This window comes from Euwallacea similis, chromosome 9 (genome assembly GCF_039881205.1).
Source record: "Euwallacea similis isolate ESF13 chromosome 9, ESF131.1, whole genome shotgun sequence".
Classification (NCBI taxonomy): Eukaryota; Metazoa; Arthropoda; class Insecta; order Coleoptera; family Curculionidae; genus Euwallacea; species Euwallacea similis.
The window spans coordinates 5,295,742-5,311,318 of NC_089617.1; the positions used below are offsets into that span (position 1 = coordinate 5,295,742).

General features: G+C 34.9%; 1 protein-coding gene and 1 pseudogene across 2 annotated transcripts; one reads left to right on the forward strand and one right to left on the reverse strand.

The window, feature by feature from the left end:
- Positions 1-484: 484 nt before the first annotated feature.
- Positions 485-15,024, forward strand: Hip1 (Huntingtin interacting protein 1). Of its 2 annotated transcripts, XM_066393090.1 has the most exons (21): positions 485-725; positions 3,351-3,519; positions 6,853-6,977; positions 7,273-7,384; positions 7,434-7,618; positions 7,674-7,735; positions 7,796-7,882; positions 7,934-8,121; positions 8,293-8,543; positions 8,602-8,777; positions 8,836-8,909; positions 8,966-9,127; positions 12,295-12,445; positions 12,504-12,656; positions 12,714-12,869; positions 13,425-13,588; positions 13,647-13,727; positions 13,776-13,928; positions 14,230-14,330; positions 14,381-14,610; positions 14,776-15,024. In XM_066393090.1, the coding sequence occupies exons 2-21, from the start codon at positions 3,481-3,483 to the stop codon at positions 14,937-14,939; spliced, it is 2,814 nt and encodes a 937-aa protein (XP_066249187.1). In that variant the 5' UTR covers positions 485-725; positions 3,351-3,480; the 3' UTR covers positions 14,940-15,024. The 2 variants fall into 2 exon arrangements, with proteins under 2 accessions (XP_066249187.1, XP_066249186.1); XM_066393089.1 differs by lacking the exon at positions 3,351-3,519.
- Positions 10,063-11,488, reverse strand: LOC136411021 (piggyBac transposable element-derived protein 4-like; annotated as a pseudogene).
- Positions 15,025-15,577: the final 553 nt, after the last annotated feature.

A 15,577-nucleotide genomic window follows, 5' to 3' on the forward strand; every position in this document is an offset into this window, starting at 1 on the left:
TAAGCCTATAGAATCGGCAATTACCGGCCGAAATCACTTCAAATCATGAAATATTATGTCTCATCTCAAAATGTTTTGCAGTTTTCTTTGTAAGATAATATAAAGATAGAAAAGCTTTATTGATAATAGAATTTGGGCCATTAAATAGATCTTTAACTTATAACAACAATTTCAGAAAGTTTATAATAACATAATCTGACAATAATTTATTAATATATTTAATGCAAAATTATCATATAGACAAATAGGAATTTATATAAAAATTTTCTTCTTGGGAAACCTAAAGTTCTTTTAATTATTAGGAATTCAAATAATTTGAAACTAAGTTGATTAAAAGTTTAGGAGATATATCGTAAAATGAGATTAATGGACATAACGATAGCGCTATTGCCAGTCTGAGTTTATGGCTTTTTAAACAGTGTGGAGAAATTAATCTGAGAAAGATAGATCATTTGACTTATGACAGCTAATAGAGGAATGACGTTTGGGTTTTGTTGTTGCAGATGCGGGTGTTGTCTTTCTAGTATCTAACTTCGTTTGTATTTAAATTTTCTACTATCAATTATAGTAAAACGAAATAATTAATAATCTATTGATAATAATTAGTTGATAAAAGTGTTAAATAATCAATTAGTCTAAGCATGACATCGTTGTCGTTACCTCGAGTGCTGCATCCTAGGAAAACCAGCTTGGAAATCGAGAGGGAAATTTTCGAAAAAGCTCAGGTGTGTATTGTTTTTTTTTTTTATAGTTCCATTTTTTAAGAGATTATTGTTGTTATTAATTAGTGACGTGTGATTAAGTCATTAAGGGCCTTATTATCTTTAAAATAATTAAAATTTAAATAATATGTTCCTAACTCATAAGCTGTTTGGAATATATTATTTTACATTAAAGTGTGTTCAGTTTTTACTTTTTTTGAGCTTTAGTATTTTTATATTATCCCGTTCGTTCCGGATAGCTTATAGCAGAAAGACCGTAAAAACTATTTTTACAAAACATTTCATTTGCCAGTTAGTTGTTAACTAACTGCTGTCACTCCATAACTGAGCATCAAGGAACCAGTCCTTAGTCCAGACATTAAATTCAAATGAGGTACCCTCATGTTCCTAGGAATACATTAAAGAAGTAAAAATAAATATCTGAAACACCTAGATAATACACAGAAATGCTTTGACTGACGGTTTGTCTTGACTGCAAATTATTTCATATGTAGTTTAACAAGACATTGGAGAATCAGCAGTAAAGTCCGGTTTTCCAAACTCCTGCTAACTTCAACAGAAGATTCAAAAAAGCTTAAAACAAGTGTATTATTGTCTTATATATGTGTGACTGACTGGAATATCTGGCAGAATATATTCAAGTCATTAACTTTCATCAGTTTTGTTCATTATACATATATGAAATCATAAGTGAGAAATGACATGTGATTGGTGATAAGTTAGGGGCTACAAGAAATACTTATAGTCTCAAATCTAATCTTTAAAAGGTACAATTTCCCACTGATATATGATCAACTTGAAATTAAGCAAATTGATGAGAGTTAAAAACTGGCTTTCAGGGTGTTACCTCATACATAGACAGGAAAAAGGTACACTTGTCTCCGCAGCTCTTTTGAGTTTCCTATTTATATACTCTATATCCTATATCATTTAATTTCCATTGAAATCATCTTGCAACCAATGTTCTGATTTCGTTGTTTTGATTTGAAATTATCTTCCAGGTAAAGCTACAAAAAGCTTGAAAAACCGCCCTTAGGGCTAAACTATTAATGTACAGTTAACTTTAACATGAAGCTAGTTTCTAGAGAAACTAAGAATGAGACCATTACCCAAATACCCATGCTCTATTTCAAAGTTTCTATGACAATCTGGCTTTAAAAGACGGCATACATGATGCGGTTTACCGGACCTGTCCACGAGACCGAGGCACACATTAAATGTTTTATCGCAAGGGTTTGTTTAATTTTTATGTGTGTGCTCAAGTGAAGGGACACATTTTTGCGTATTTCCAAACTAACTCTCGATCTGTACGCATTATTCGCACATACTTTCCCAACTTATCAGAAAACATATTCCGAAGGCAAATTTCCAAGTATGGACAGTTTTCAGAAGATTAAGAATTCAAGTTAAGGACTTCTCGGTCAATGCAGCCACTAACGTTGGGGTTTGCCTTCCGGTTTGTAAACCGAAAGATCTGCCTCACGGTAAACCGTAACGTGTATGGCGACCATAAGGAAGCTAAGAAGTTGCCGGTATGAGCAAAGAAACCATGTAGGTGTAGGGATTATTATTATTGATAGGTGTATGTGTATGATCAACAGAATCATTCCTACATACAAAATGCTGTGTCCTTTTGGTAATAAGTACACCCTCTTATCGAGTTGCGCCTATCTCTTTTACTATACAAACCTCACTAATATTTAACATTTCTTCAACCCAACTGCACGCATCACATCCCCATCATTTGAACGTACAGTGCATTGAGTGGAAATTTATTTTCGGCCTGAACTGTTTATATCCTGCGAACCCATTTACATTTACCGGCTTGTGCTTAATTGAAAGGAAACGAATATTAAAGCAAGTGGGTCGAAGACTCGTGATTTTTAACCTTTAGGAGACACATTTTTATCTTTAGCTAGAAGCTGCAAGCTTTGAATATGTAGGTACTGCGTGGGTGAGTACTGACTCACTGATAATAATCAGCTATGTATGTCATATGTTCTATTAAAATGTACATAAAGTGTTTGTAGAACCTGTAGTCATTAGTTTCAACGTAGGAAAAAGCTTTTCCAAGATAAAAATTCAGTACTATATATCTATTGTTTGATACGTGGAACCGATACAGATAAACATTTGGGTGGATTGAGGAAAAAAGTCCACTTTAAGTGGACTCCTGTTTGGTTTGCCTGTATGTCAAACAACTAAGTAAGTGATAAGATAAATGGATTTATCGATTTCAATGCAATTTATTTACGGACTAATAGTAATGAATTGCTTTTATTGTTGCCCTGTTCCGTTAGCTGAAGTATTATAGTAAAAAAGAAAATTACATTTTAGAGTGGTTAAGGTTGAAGTTGATAGTGTAAGGCAGGGAGGTAAAAAACGAAATTAATTAAGTAATTCTTTCGACAATTACTACATGTAATGTAGGTCCTATGACCTCTGTAAATTTACACGTACTCACTCACCCATGTTCTATAATGAAGTAATGCAATGCATGGTTTCCTAGACTTACGATAGGATCTTTCAAGTAGACTGGTACTCCGTAACATAAACAATGAGAATTGAACTTATTACATGAACTAACAGTTAGGCAGGCTATTCATTAAGACTCCATTTATGTTTCAGGTCTGCATGCCAATTACTGCCTGAACACTCGTTTCTAATTTTGCCTATGTACCTATTTAGTGCATTTTGGAAACTAACCTTTACTGCTTGCATGCTTAGTTTTGACCAATTATAATTTTATGCTAATAATATGGCCAGGAATTATACAGAGAAAGATTATGAGAAATATGTAAGTATTCTGTTGTGGTTGATATCAGGGGTATATGGGGAGAAGTCTTGTTGGTGGTGAAATTTTTGTAGTGGAAGTTGTTTTTTGTCTTTCATGATCAAGTTTATGTCTGGGATTTAACCATTAGATGCGGTCATCAATGTGCTGAAACATGTGGGACCGATTTGGGATATATACAATGTGTCCAGGGTAAGGATTTCCAACATGGGGATTTCGTAAGCGACAATAGCTACAGACTTGTTTCGAAGAAAGGTCGCGGGTCCAAGGGAGTAATTTCACGGTGTAAACAGATCTACAAAACGATTTATGAGTTTTCAATTATTTCGCCGAAACCGAAATTTTCAAATTTCTCTTGAATTATTTGCTAGTAACAGACAGATAAAAACTATAACCGGTTTGGTTTTCTCGAAACGATTGAGAAACCAAAAATAAATTTGCATTTAACCAATTCTGTACCTTTTACTGTTTTCGAGATGTCCCCATGATGCACATTCTTATGCTGTTTTTTATTTTTGGGAATAATGCCCCACACATCACTAAGTGGTGGTTATGAAAAAAGTGAAGTGCTCTTCTTATCATTTTAATATCTGTGCATCCACCATTGTCAAAAGCCTCATGTTTTTTAAAATTCTTTGGGAATAACACCTCACACACAAATAAGGGTGGAATTGGATAATAACATTCACTCGTTACTAAAGATGCGGACAAAGTTCTTGTTAACGTTTCGGTGATAAATTTATTGCCGTCTTCAGAAGCGAGGAAAAATTAGTAGAAAAACGAAAATCAATACTGAACTAAAAGGTATGGATGGATTTCGTTAAGACTCAGTGGCATCCTCCTGTGATTTACTAATCTAATGAGTTTTTCTAAACCTCATTCATGTTTCTAATAACAACAAAAATCGGGAGAGGTCCTAATCCTCGTTTCAAGCTTATAAAACAATATAAAAGTATACAAAAGATACAAACGGAACTAAACTCAATTCGGCATAAGTAAATCGACACGTCGTTTTAGAAAAAATCGTCACACAGGGGCTACGATTTTGCTTAAGAAGGTTCTGAAAACAATGACGCTTCGGTTGTCAATACTAGCGGCGTCTCCGTGTTTTCTCCCGTTTCGCTCGCGAAAAGTATTAAATTTTGAGTGAAAATGTAGACAAAATTTAGAAAAGTTTCTGTGGGGTCGAAAGTTAACTAAATGGAAACGTAACGAGTGTTCGTACGGGATTTTATCCGGTTGAAAACATACAAAAATCACGCTTTTAAAATTTGTTTTCATTTGACAATCTCTGGAATATCGTGTCGTTTGCGTTTGGGTCTCCGAAATCGGACGATTACCGAACAGCATACTCGAACGAAGCTCAAATTGAATTTAAATCAAAGTTTCTGCTATTGCGAAGACAAAAGCCAGGAACGCACACGAGGCCAGATAGAGCACTCTAGAACTGAGCTTTTCCAAATATCAATTTTTAGTTAAAATTTATTGTGTTTATTTTGATATTAACATTTTCCATTTTTATCTTTATTTTTTGGAAATAGGATCTCACCCACCAGTAAGGATTACGGTAGTGTCGGCTGTGTACACTATTCTCAGTTAAAACTAACTCAGAGTAATTTACTAAGTACTCGGGCGAACACCCCTGTTTACGTTCGACGTTCTCAGAATCCAGCAAAAAAGAATAGCAAAACGAAAATAAACGGTAAACTAAAATGTAAGAAAGGTGAATTGAAAAAAATCACAATTTTGTCTTTTTTCTCATTGTTGCATACTCTCAAATTATTCCCCAAAATTAAAAAAATAATGAATCCGCTTTAAACACATACAAAATATTTATCCTCATCTTGGCCACACTGTATTGTATATGTCGGAATAGTGTTGGACACGTTTTCCATGTTTGAGGAAAAGTATTTTTTAATAGCCAAAGAATGAAAAGGCAGACTAGCGAATTCACTACCCCACGACTGCTTTTCTGCCCATCAATCTATTAACTGCTTGTTCTTTGTCCCTGTTGTCTTAACTTTCCCAGTTCTAGTGAGTCCTTCAGAACCGTGGGAAAAGTACCTGCTAGTCCCTCTTACAAAGGGACCAATAGTTTAATGTCACCCAAATAATTAGCACACATGGCCACTTAGGAGCGTCGTGGTATTAGCGACCTCGCTTAACAATGCTTTTTCTTAAGAAGGCTGTCAGCCTGCCTCTTATCTTATTGTCTCTTCTAATGTCACATTCGCAAAACTTAAAAACTAATAAATCTCCGACGTATACATAAATATGAAAACCAAGGTTTTTTTACATAATATTCAATAAAATGCGGAAATGCGTTTATTTTATTACCTACAACGAAAAATGCGGTCATACATTACATATTCCTATTCAGTGAATTTCTTAACTACGTACCACATTCTTCTTTATGAAGAACATTATCCATATCTTACGGTTCTGTATTTACTCTTCCATACTAGTTATTACGGCCTAATATGGGGTATTAAATTTTTCCTCGTACTTTGGCTACTTAAGCAGCAGTTTTGTAGAATAAATTAAATTTTTATGGAAATGTACTGCATGTAGCACAAGGCTAATACGAAGTGTTTTATACATTGAGCTGTGCATGAGTCAGGTGTCTTATTGCTTGTGTATTTGATGTGCAGTTTTGCCATAAAAGTCTTAGTTTTTATAATTGATTGCAGCATTCTTAATTCTGCTTGATATTAAAACATTGGCTTGTAGAAGTGTTATTGCCTAAGAGATACTTTTTAGGAACCATTTAAACGTTTTATCATCCAAATTGCAAGCAAATAAGTAAGATATAGCAGGAAGTACACAAATTTGTGTTAACATGTCTCCACATCCTACATAGACATTGTTTGCGCAAAAGTAGGAGGAAAGCAATTTGGAACAAATTTCTTGCTTAAACCGTACATCAACGTAGAGTTACATGAGTCGGTAATTGTAATTAGAAAAACTTCTGATACTCCTATACGGAATAAATATTAATGCAGCGGTCTGCAGCTTATGTGAATGTAAAGTGACCCTGAAACCGCATAATGTAAACAAGCGGCTTATTCTCCTTAATATCAAGTTCATTACCGATGAATCATGTAACGAATAATTTCGTGCATTCTCAACAAATTTAAATAATTCTTTATGTTTTTATGTAAAATACACCCTTCGCTAGCACTTATTTTATGTGCCTGTCTATTTCTAATCTTTTTAAGTGTTTGCTGGGACTCGTGGCTAGGAGAAGTCATACATACAATCACAGCATGACGTGTTATTAAAAATTATGCATTTTATTTATTTTTCTATGTCTTGTCATGATTTTTTCGATCTTAGGCTCAAGCTTTGCAGAAAGCAATCAACGGCCAAGAATGTCCAGTTAAGCAGAAGCACGTAAGGGTGGCCATTATTGGCACCTTCCATACCCAGAATGCTAAAATTTTTTGGGCCTACGCCCTGAGGTAAGGAATATGTTCTTATAAAAACCAAAGTAATCACAAATCATTACTTTCCTCATCTTACTTTGCTAAAAGGAACTCCCCTTTGATCTTGATCTGTATTATTTATCTACACAAGGAAACCAAAGTAACATTTTTATGAAGTTTTTAGGTGCCTAATCAAGTATTTAAATTTATGTGTTCTTGACATGTGCGTAATTTTTATAATCATGATCCAATATGGGCTGGTATTTGCCTTAATTTTTCACTACAACACCAAACAATGTCTTCTATAAATTAACACTGAATTCTCCTACAGGTTACCAATTATGGATGATCGAATTGTGGCTTGGAAACTCTGCCATGTTGTGCATAAAATTTTACGAGAAGGACATCCACTGAGTCTGCTCGACAGTCAACAACATAGAAAGGTGAGTTCCAAGTACTTGTCCAAACCTCGAACTGTAAGGACAAATTTAGGATTTGGACGATGTAGGCAAACTTTGGGTCCATTTACCCGATGGCTACGGCAAAATGATCAGATTATACACATCCTTGTTAATCAATAAGTTGGAATTTCACAAAAGAAATCCTAGATTTCCAGGGAATTTAGGAGTTTCACCTGACGAATTTGAAAGTATTGGAGGAAACGATGTAAATAATTAGTGAGTACTAAGGAAAATGATTAATTTAAAGTGCTCACGTAAGAGGTAATTTCAGCTTCAACATGACAGTTGAAATGTTCGACTACTTGGAACATATTATTGTATTGCAAGAAGCAGGTAAATTTGTCATGAAAATGAGAATTGTTTAAGTCGTGAACCCCTGGTTTTTGGTTTCAGTTTTTGGTTCGTTAAATATGGCTCGATCGAATTCGATGACCAGTGCCGGACAATGCAGACTGGCGCCCTTGATTCCGTGCATTCAAGGTAGAAATCAACTAAAATGCGTTTAATTTTATTGCGTTATTGAATTTCCAGATGCATGGAAACTTTACGATTATTGTGTGAGAATGCTATTTAAGTTACACGCCATCTTGCTTCCGGATGTTTTATCTGGACATAGGGAACGATTTATGAAGCAATTTAAAGCTTTGAAGAAGTTTTATGAGAATACCAGTAATATGCAATATTTTAAGGATCTAATTGCGATTCCACCGTTACCAGACGTGAGTACTAAGTATTGGTCAAATCTTGTAGATCCATCTAGTTTGCCTTTAAAAAAATTATCTTGATCTATTATTATCTGATATATCAACATCAGATAATTTCTCGAACCATAACAATTTAATGAAAAAGTCACTTTATTTTTTCGGAATTGATTTTTTAATGTATTTTAGAACCCTCCTAATTTTCTAATAATGGGCGATTTTACGCATTATGTGACCCAAGAAGTGGTGGTACCTCAGGATACTCATGAACCCGAACAAGAAGAAGAACCCATTCAAGAAGAGAATTTAATTGATACCAGTGATAACACTGTGGAAGCAATAAACAATCATGTGGAGCAAACAGTTCAAATGAGTATTTCGGCATACCAAGAAATCATCCAGGAAAGGGATTTTCTTCGAACGCAGATCGATAGAATGAGGTAAAGTTATTTGAAGAAGAAGAATTCAAGTTTAATTTAATATTGCCCCGTATTTTAGAAGTGAAATTAATTCTCTGATGTCGAAAGATCAACGAGACATCGCAGCTTTACAAAATAAAATTACCTCTATAGAACGCGATCTGGTAATCAAAAATGGCGAACTTGAGCATGAGAAACAAAACAAAGAAAAGCTACTTAATCAGGCCACTGCTTCTACTCAGATTCAGGATTTAGGTATGAGACTCAAAAATAATAATTTCTTGTTCTTACTTAAACTGATTATTTTCTTCAGAAAAACAGAAATTTCATAAACTCAAATCAGTATACATGAAGCTGCGAGACGAACACGTGGTGGAGCTTAGAAAAGTAGGTTTAAAATTATTTTCTCTGAAACGTAAAATATGTTTGAAATGTATGTTTAGTCAGCAGAGGTTGAGAAAAAGCTTTCGGCAGCGTCAAAATCTTTGGAGGAAATGCATGAATTGGAGATGGAAAAAGAGAGGTTGAAGTTGGCAGAAAAGCAAAGGTCCGAGAAATTAGAGGCGTTAGAAAAAGATAAAGCGTTATTTAACATGGAAACGGAGGTAAGAATATGGTGCAATACGGCAATAGGCAATTGAAAATTTTACAAGGTGTCTCTAAAAGGTCTTTATAACGCTCCACCATAAGTAGCTGAGATGAAAATAAAACGATTTAACTACATTTGCCTTAGTCCAAAAGTTGATAATAACCGAGTTATAGGGTTGCACACAGCAACAGCAACAGGAGTTAATTTTATTCATCGCGTTTTGAACAGTCACTTAAGTAATTTTTTAATGTTATTTTTAATATTAAACATAAAAATTTAGAAAATTACATTCCTTTCCATTTATTTTACAAGCGTTTCTTTCGAAAATGATTGCAATTAGCGACTTGATTAAAGTATACCTTTTTTAACCTTTCGGAGGTCGCGCTTAAATCGAGACATAAAAGGTAACACGCGGACTACTATTCCGCTATAAATTATAGATAAGATAGAATATAGATTTCAGTCCTAAACAGTTTGCTGTTCGACGAAAACACTTTTGTGCTTTCTTAACCAATTATTTATTAATTTTTAAACAGGGAATAAAATGTAGTATTCTATTATTGTTAAACATAAAAACTAAACAAATTATTCTACTATATAGAAATGCAAAAAATGAAGTGAAACTAATTCTAGAAAACGAATGTCTTATTCACTTTCTTCTTCTACAGCAGAACACTCATTACAAATATTTAGTGAGTGCTCTAAACATAAAAATTTTCTGCATTTAATACGTGAAAATCGCGTAGGCCGATTTTTTTTTCGGTCGCAATAGACGCAACGACTACGCACATTCGCCGCCGCAGCAGCGGGTTCCGGATTGGCATCGATCCCCAAAATACTTCTTATTCGTCATTTCAAAATATTTGAAACATTTTGCGTTACACGGCGTCGAAGGTGGCCTTCTATTAGTTGGAATGATAATCGTCGTAGAAACTGACGTTTTCTAACGTTTCATGTCAAATTATTGATGGAATATACGACGTATGAATTAATTCCTGCTACGTTCAGAAGAGAATAAAATAGCACCATGGGCCATCTCCGAGTGTTTCTCGAAACATCATAAGCCGCACATAGTTTATCAACGCAGTCCACTCCACCTTTGGTGGCGTTATAATCCAATATTATTTCGGGTTTTCCTGTGTTTTCGTCAATTTTGTCATCGTGATGTGTGCTCGATACCAACAGGACATTTTTATTTCTTTTTGGAATAAAAGATACAAGTGTAGCATGGTTATGAAAAGCAAACATGCTTGATAAATTAGGACGATTTGTAGGACGGGTAAACTCTTGCGGCAGCTCTCTCTTGTTCTTTCTTATTGCACCAATAAGAATCAAGTTAAAATCCTTTTTCAAAGTTTGAAGAAGTTCCATGCTGGTAAACCAGTTATCCACTGTGATATTTCTGCCAGTACCTTTTATCGGGTCGCAAAGCCTCATAACCACATCTTTTGGCGAATTACTAAATGAAAAGGGACCTTCTGGTTGGCGACCAAGGTAAACCTCTAAATTCACGGTGAAAAATGTTTTTGAATCAACTAGGGCGAACACCTTAAGTCCATATCTAGCGAGCTTGCTAGGTATGTATTGCCGAAAGCTGCATTTTCCCCGGAAAGCTTCGAGCTTCTCATCAATGGTCACGTTCTCAAAAGGCACATATGTAGCTTTACATTTTAAGACAAAATCAGTAAAAACTTCCCTTATTGGAGCCAGTTTATCATACTGCCGTCTGTCGGATCGTGTGGTCCCATTATCAAATCTTAGATGTTGCGTGAGGAAACGAAATCTTTGTTGAGGCATTGTCAGTCGAAACAGTTCCACTCCTGTCCCATTTTTGTCCCACATTTCGTCGAGATTTAGCCGATTAGATTTTAGAACTCCAGATAAATACAGAAGTTCGATAAGTGCTTTAACTTCAAATAAATCAGTAATTTTTGCATCTTTTTCTCTTTGGTAATTACTCGATTCCCTAGTATATGCTGATTTGTGTGAATTACAATATCGTTGAGAATTTTATCCGAAAAAAAGTGACTAAAAATTTCTGATTCTTTTTTACGTGTTTTAGACAAGTTTTGACACCTGGAAGATCTTTTATAAGATTTTCTTTTCGAGTCTTTCCATATCTTGCTATTGGATGTTTTGACCAAATTGTTGTTTTGTCTTTACCAGTGAAAGTAGGCCCCTGTATTGAAATTTCTTCACCACTTTCAGAATCGGAATATTCTTGTTCGGTGCTGCTATCAATACGTTGTGTTTCAACCAGACCATCCTCTTCCAAATCTTTATCGTCATCGTCAAAAGTATCTTGTGGTATATCTTCCCACAAACACTCTTCCATAAGTTTTTTCAAATGGTTCTGTTCGTCTTCCCAAGAACACATCTAAAAAAATTAATAGTCCGTAACATTTAGATGTTATTTTTGAAGAAAAAAAACAACTTACCTTGTTTAGTAACACAATTTTAACTTAGTTGTATACTTTTATTAAACACAAAACTAAGGCAAGGAAGGTCGTATGGGGAATTACCGTCCGCAATGAAGAAAGTACCGAGACGAAACGCACTAAATGACGTACAAAAGCGCATGCGCCACTATTAACGCATTTTATGAGACTACTGTGCAGCGCCACATCAGCAGGTGACGCATCACGGAATTATTTTAAATATATTAATCTTGCGGAGTGAGACGCCGCGCGCGACCCCCGAAAGGTTAAGCAAAAATATCGCGCAAATACGTTTTTTTCATCCAAAATTGGTTTACTATTAAAAACAAAAACGTTTGAAGGGCCTAAACAAGTACCTAATGTGTATGCGTGGGGCCCTCTGCGATTTACCGAAATTTTGTTTGTAGATATGAATTCCTCATCCCGAAAAACTCCCTTGTAGAAAATTTCATAAGTTTTACTCTTGCCATTTAATTACTATTATGGCTAAAAATTGAATTTTACATTTCAACTTTGCCACCCTGTAGCTCGGTTATTATCAACTTTTGGACTAAGGCAAATGTGGTTAAATCGTTTTATTTTGATCTCAGCTACCTATGGTAGAGCGTTGTAAAGACCTTTTAGAGACACCCTGTATACTAATAAAATTTTAAAAATATGTAGCATCGATGCACAAGCATTTCCAAAATTGAATCTGCAAAAAGTCATCTTTGTAGCGAGTAGAATATTTTTAATAATTTTGTAGATCCTAAAAAAAAGCGTACAAGACGCGTGTAAGGAAAAAGAATCTATTTGGAAAGAACTACAAAATGTTAGCGAGGAGAAAGAAGTGCTAAAAAAGAAATCGGAGGAGTTGTCTTACAAGATAATGGATTTAGAACGACAAATCGATCATGGTAAACTGCAGGTAATTTTATCTGTTCACGGTAATAGGGAGTTTTTATGATCGTGTAGAACTAAAAGAAAATCAACTGTTACTGCAACTAATTGTCCGAAGTTCCATTGAAAAAAATGAAGACATTTTGCGACATGCGATTCATGAAGTGGACAATCCGGCAATTACAGCTTTGACTTGTAGTTCTGATTACTTACGAAGTTTGACCAAAGGTAAAAGACGTTTTGTGACCTTTACAAAATAATTCTACATTTGTTAATTATATCCAGACTGCCGAAAAGCACTTATGGAAAGCACAACGTTGACATTCACCGACCACGCCAAGGTGATCACGACAGCGAATATAATTGCTCACACACATTCGATGTACATTTTACAAGGCAGAGCGACTTGTAATACAAGCCCGGACATAGCATTTGGAGAAAGTGAGGAACAAAATTTTAATCTCAACCATCAAACATTTAGAATTACTTAATGACGTTATAAAATAAACAGTAAATGCATTTGACTCTGGCAGTAACTAATTGCGTTCGACTGGAGTGGCACATAGCCACTCTGGTAGATAAACTTAGCTTTCACTATAATTTCAAAAAACATTGTTTGTTTTGACCTAAAACGTAAATTATTTCTAAATCAACAACAGTAAAAAATGAAATGATATACAAGTCTGTTAGGTATCGTTACCTAACTAGCTGTGTACCATGTTGGTCTGCCTGTTTCTATCCAGTCTCTGCCCGGCATTCCTTGAGTATAGTCAAAATTATTCGAATTCCAAAAACAAGTACTAATCACCCAAAAATACATTACGCTGGTATAGTTTTTTTGTAAAATTCACTTTAATGCGAATAAAAAACGAATGAAAAAGTTTCAGAGGGTGAAGTTATAAGTAAATTAAATGATATATCTGCTACTGATTATTGTACTGCATTGCAAATAATGTGTCTATAACATTCTTATATTTTATTCTTATTTGTTTTTAGAGATGGCTGAGACTTGTAAAGTCTTAGGTGAACTCGTCTTAACAATACTCTGTAATATTAAGGAAAACCAAAGCACTGAACTAGTTGTTAAGGAGGCCTTAAAAAAACTCGAGGAGGTGGCCACCTTGGGAGACGATATTAGTTTATCGCTTTTAGGGAATAAGGTACTCATTTCCATCTTTCTATTTTAGATAAGTGAATTTATTGTGTGTATTATTCCAGTCTGCAAATTTGGAAGATTTATTCGAAGATGAAATGGCCCAAATGGATAAGGCAATAGAGGAAGCCGCCAAAAAGATCCAGGTAAATTTCCACAAATTTTAACTTTTAATTCTAATCCATGCGATGCAGGAAATGTTGACGAATTCTCGAGCAGCGGACTCTGGAATTAAATTGGAAGTTAATGAGAAAATTCTGGATTCTTGTACGACTCTGATGCAAGCCATCAGGATTTTAGTGAAGAAATCTAGGTTGTTACAAGCTGAAATTGTCGCACAAGGCCGGGTAGGTACGCAATGCGTAGGGTAACTCACTATTTAAATTCAAAAAGCCAACGTCTTAATATTTAATTCTCAATAGCTTTTCTGGAAAAACTAACTTGAACTGAAAATGAGTACCATATCAAATAATCAATCCTTAAAACAAAGAAATTAAGTTTCTTCGAATTAAGTGATGGCTACGTTAAAACAAACACTAACAAATTTGCATCCGGTATTTTCTGAGATATCCCTATATTTTTAGTAGGGAACCCTATATGTACCGCACTATTCGTTTTCTCTAACATTAATTAGATATTTTTTATTAGGGCACCGCCAGCGCCAAAGAATTTTACAAACGCAACCATCAATGGACGGACGGTTTCATATCGGCCGCCAAAGCTGTGGCAGTTGCCGCCCAATTTTTGCTGTAAGTTTACATGAGCAAAAAAATATGGTGCATAATTTGAATAATTCTAGAACTTCGGCCGACAAAGTAGTCACATCAAATGGCAAACTAGAACAACTGATAGTGGCAGCTCAGGAAATTGGAGCTTCCACGGCTCAGTTGGTCGTAGCCAGTCGAGTAAAGGCTGACAGACACAGTAATAACTTGCAACAGTTAACACACGCCTCAAAAGGCGTCACTACTGCAACGGGGACAGTCGTTGCTACTGTTAAGGACTGTGGGCAACTGATCGAAGAGTGCGGTAAATATAGTTCATATATTTGCACTAACTCTAAAAAGTTAACGCTCTAATTTTGTCCACTACTGTACGCATGTGCCAGGATAAGGATATAAGAGCTCTATACAGAGTCACATCTACTTACTTGAATACATTTATAGCACTGTTTCAATTTCGATTTTTTTATAGAGGAACTTGACACTTCAAATTTATCACTCCATCAAGCCAAACGCCAAGAAATGGAATCTCAGGTGCGAGTACTAGAACTAGAGAAAGAACTGGAACAAGAGAGATTGCGTCTATCAAGCCTTCGAAGACACCATTACCAGCTGGCGGGCGAAAACGAGACCTGACCTGGACCTTTGATGTATTATAACAAGAAGAAGTGCTATATTTGTCTGTAGTAGTTTCAAGATGAAAAAAATGCGCTAGAAGGAACCGGTTTTTATTATATTCATTTGTGCCTTGCCAAATAAATTTTTGTATAGTTGTTTCCTTATTGGGAAAGTAGCGTTATGTAGAGATTGAAGCTTTTTTACGGATATGCGTTATATTGTTCTTTTGAAGTAGATGGAGTTTCCTTTTGGGTGCATTTTAATCCGTCAGGAAGAAGTTATTTATTAAACAGTTATTAATTTTACCAACAGTACTTGTAAAAGAGAAAATAAACTTTTTTCTGTTTTGCAATTACGTAAAACTTGATCTAGATATATTATAAATGTAACATATTATACACATTGTGATGATTTGTAATTTACACACCGCATTGTTACCTTTATTAAGAATATTGGAAATAAACAGATAACTAACTTCATGAAACAATGGGTGACAATGAAAAAACACGTAACTGAGCCAAATGTTTTGTTGGTGAAGTAGATACTACTTTTAATACATACAAACTATCGTCTATATTACGTGAGTCTCGATGTCGCTTGAAATTAAACATTAATTTGTTACTTGCCAGTTTTCATAGTTTTTTCCCAGGATGATT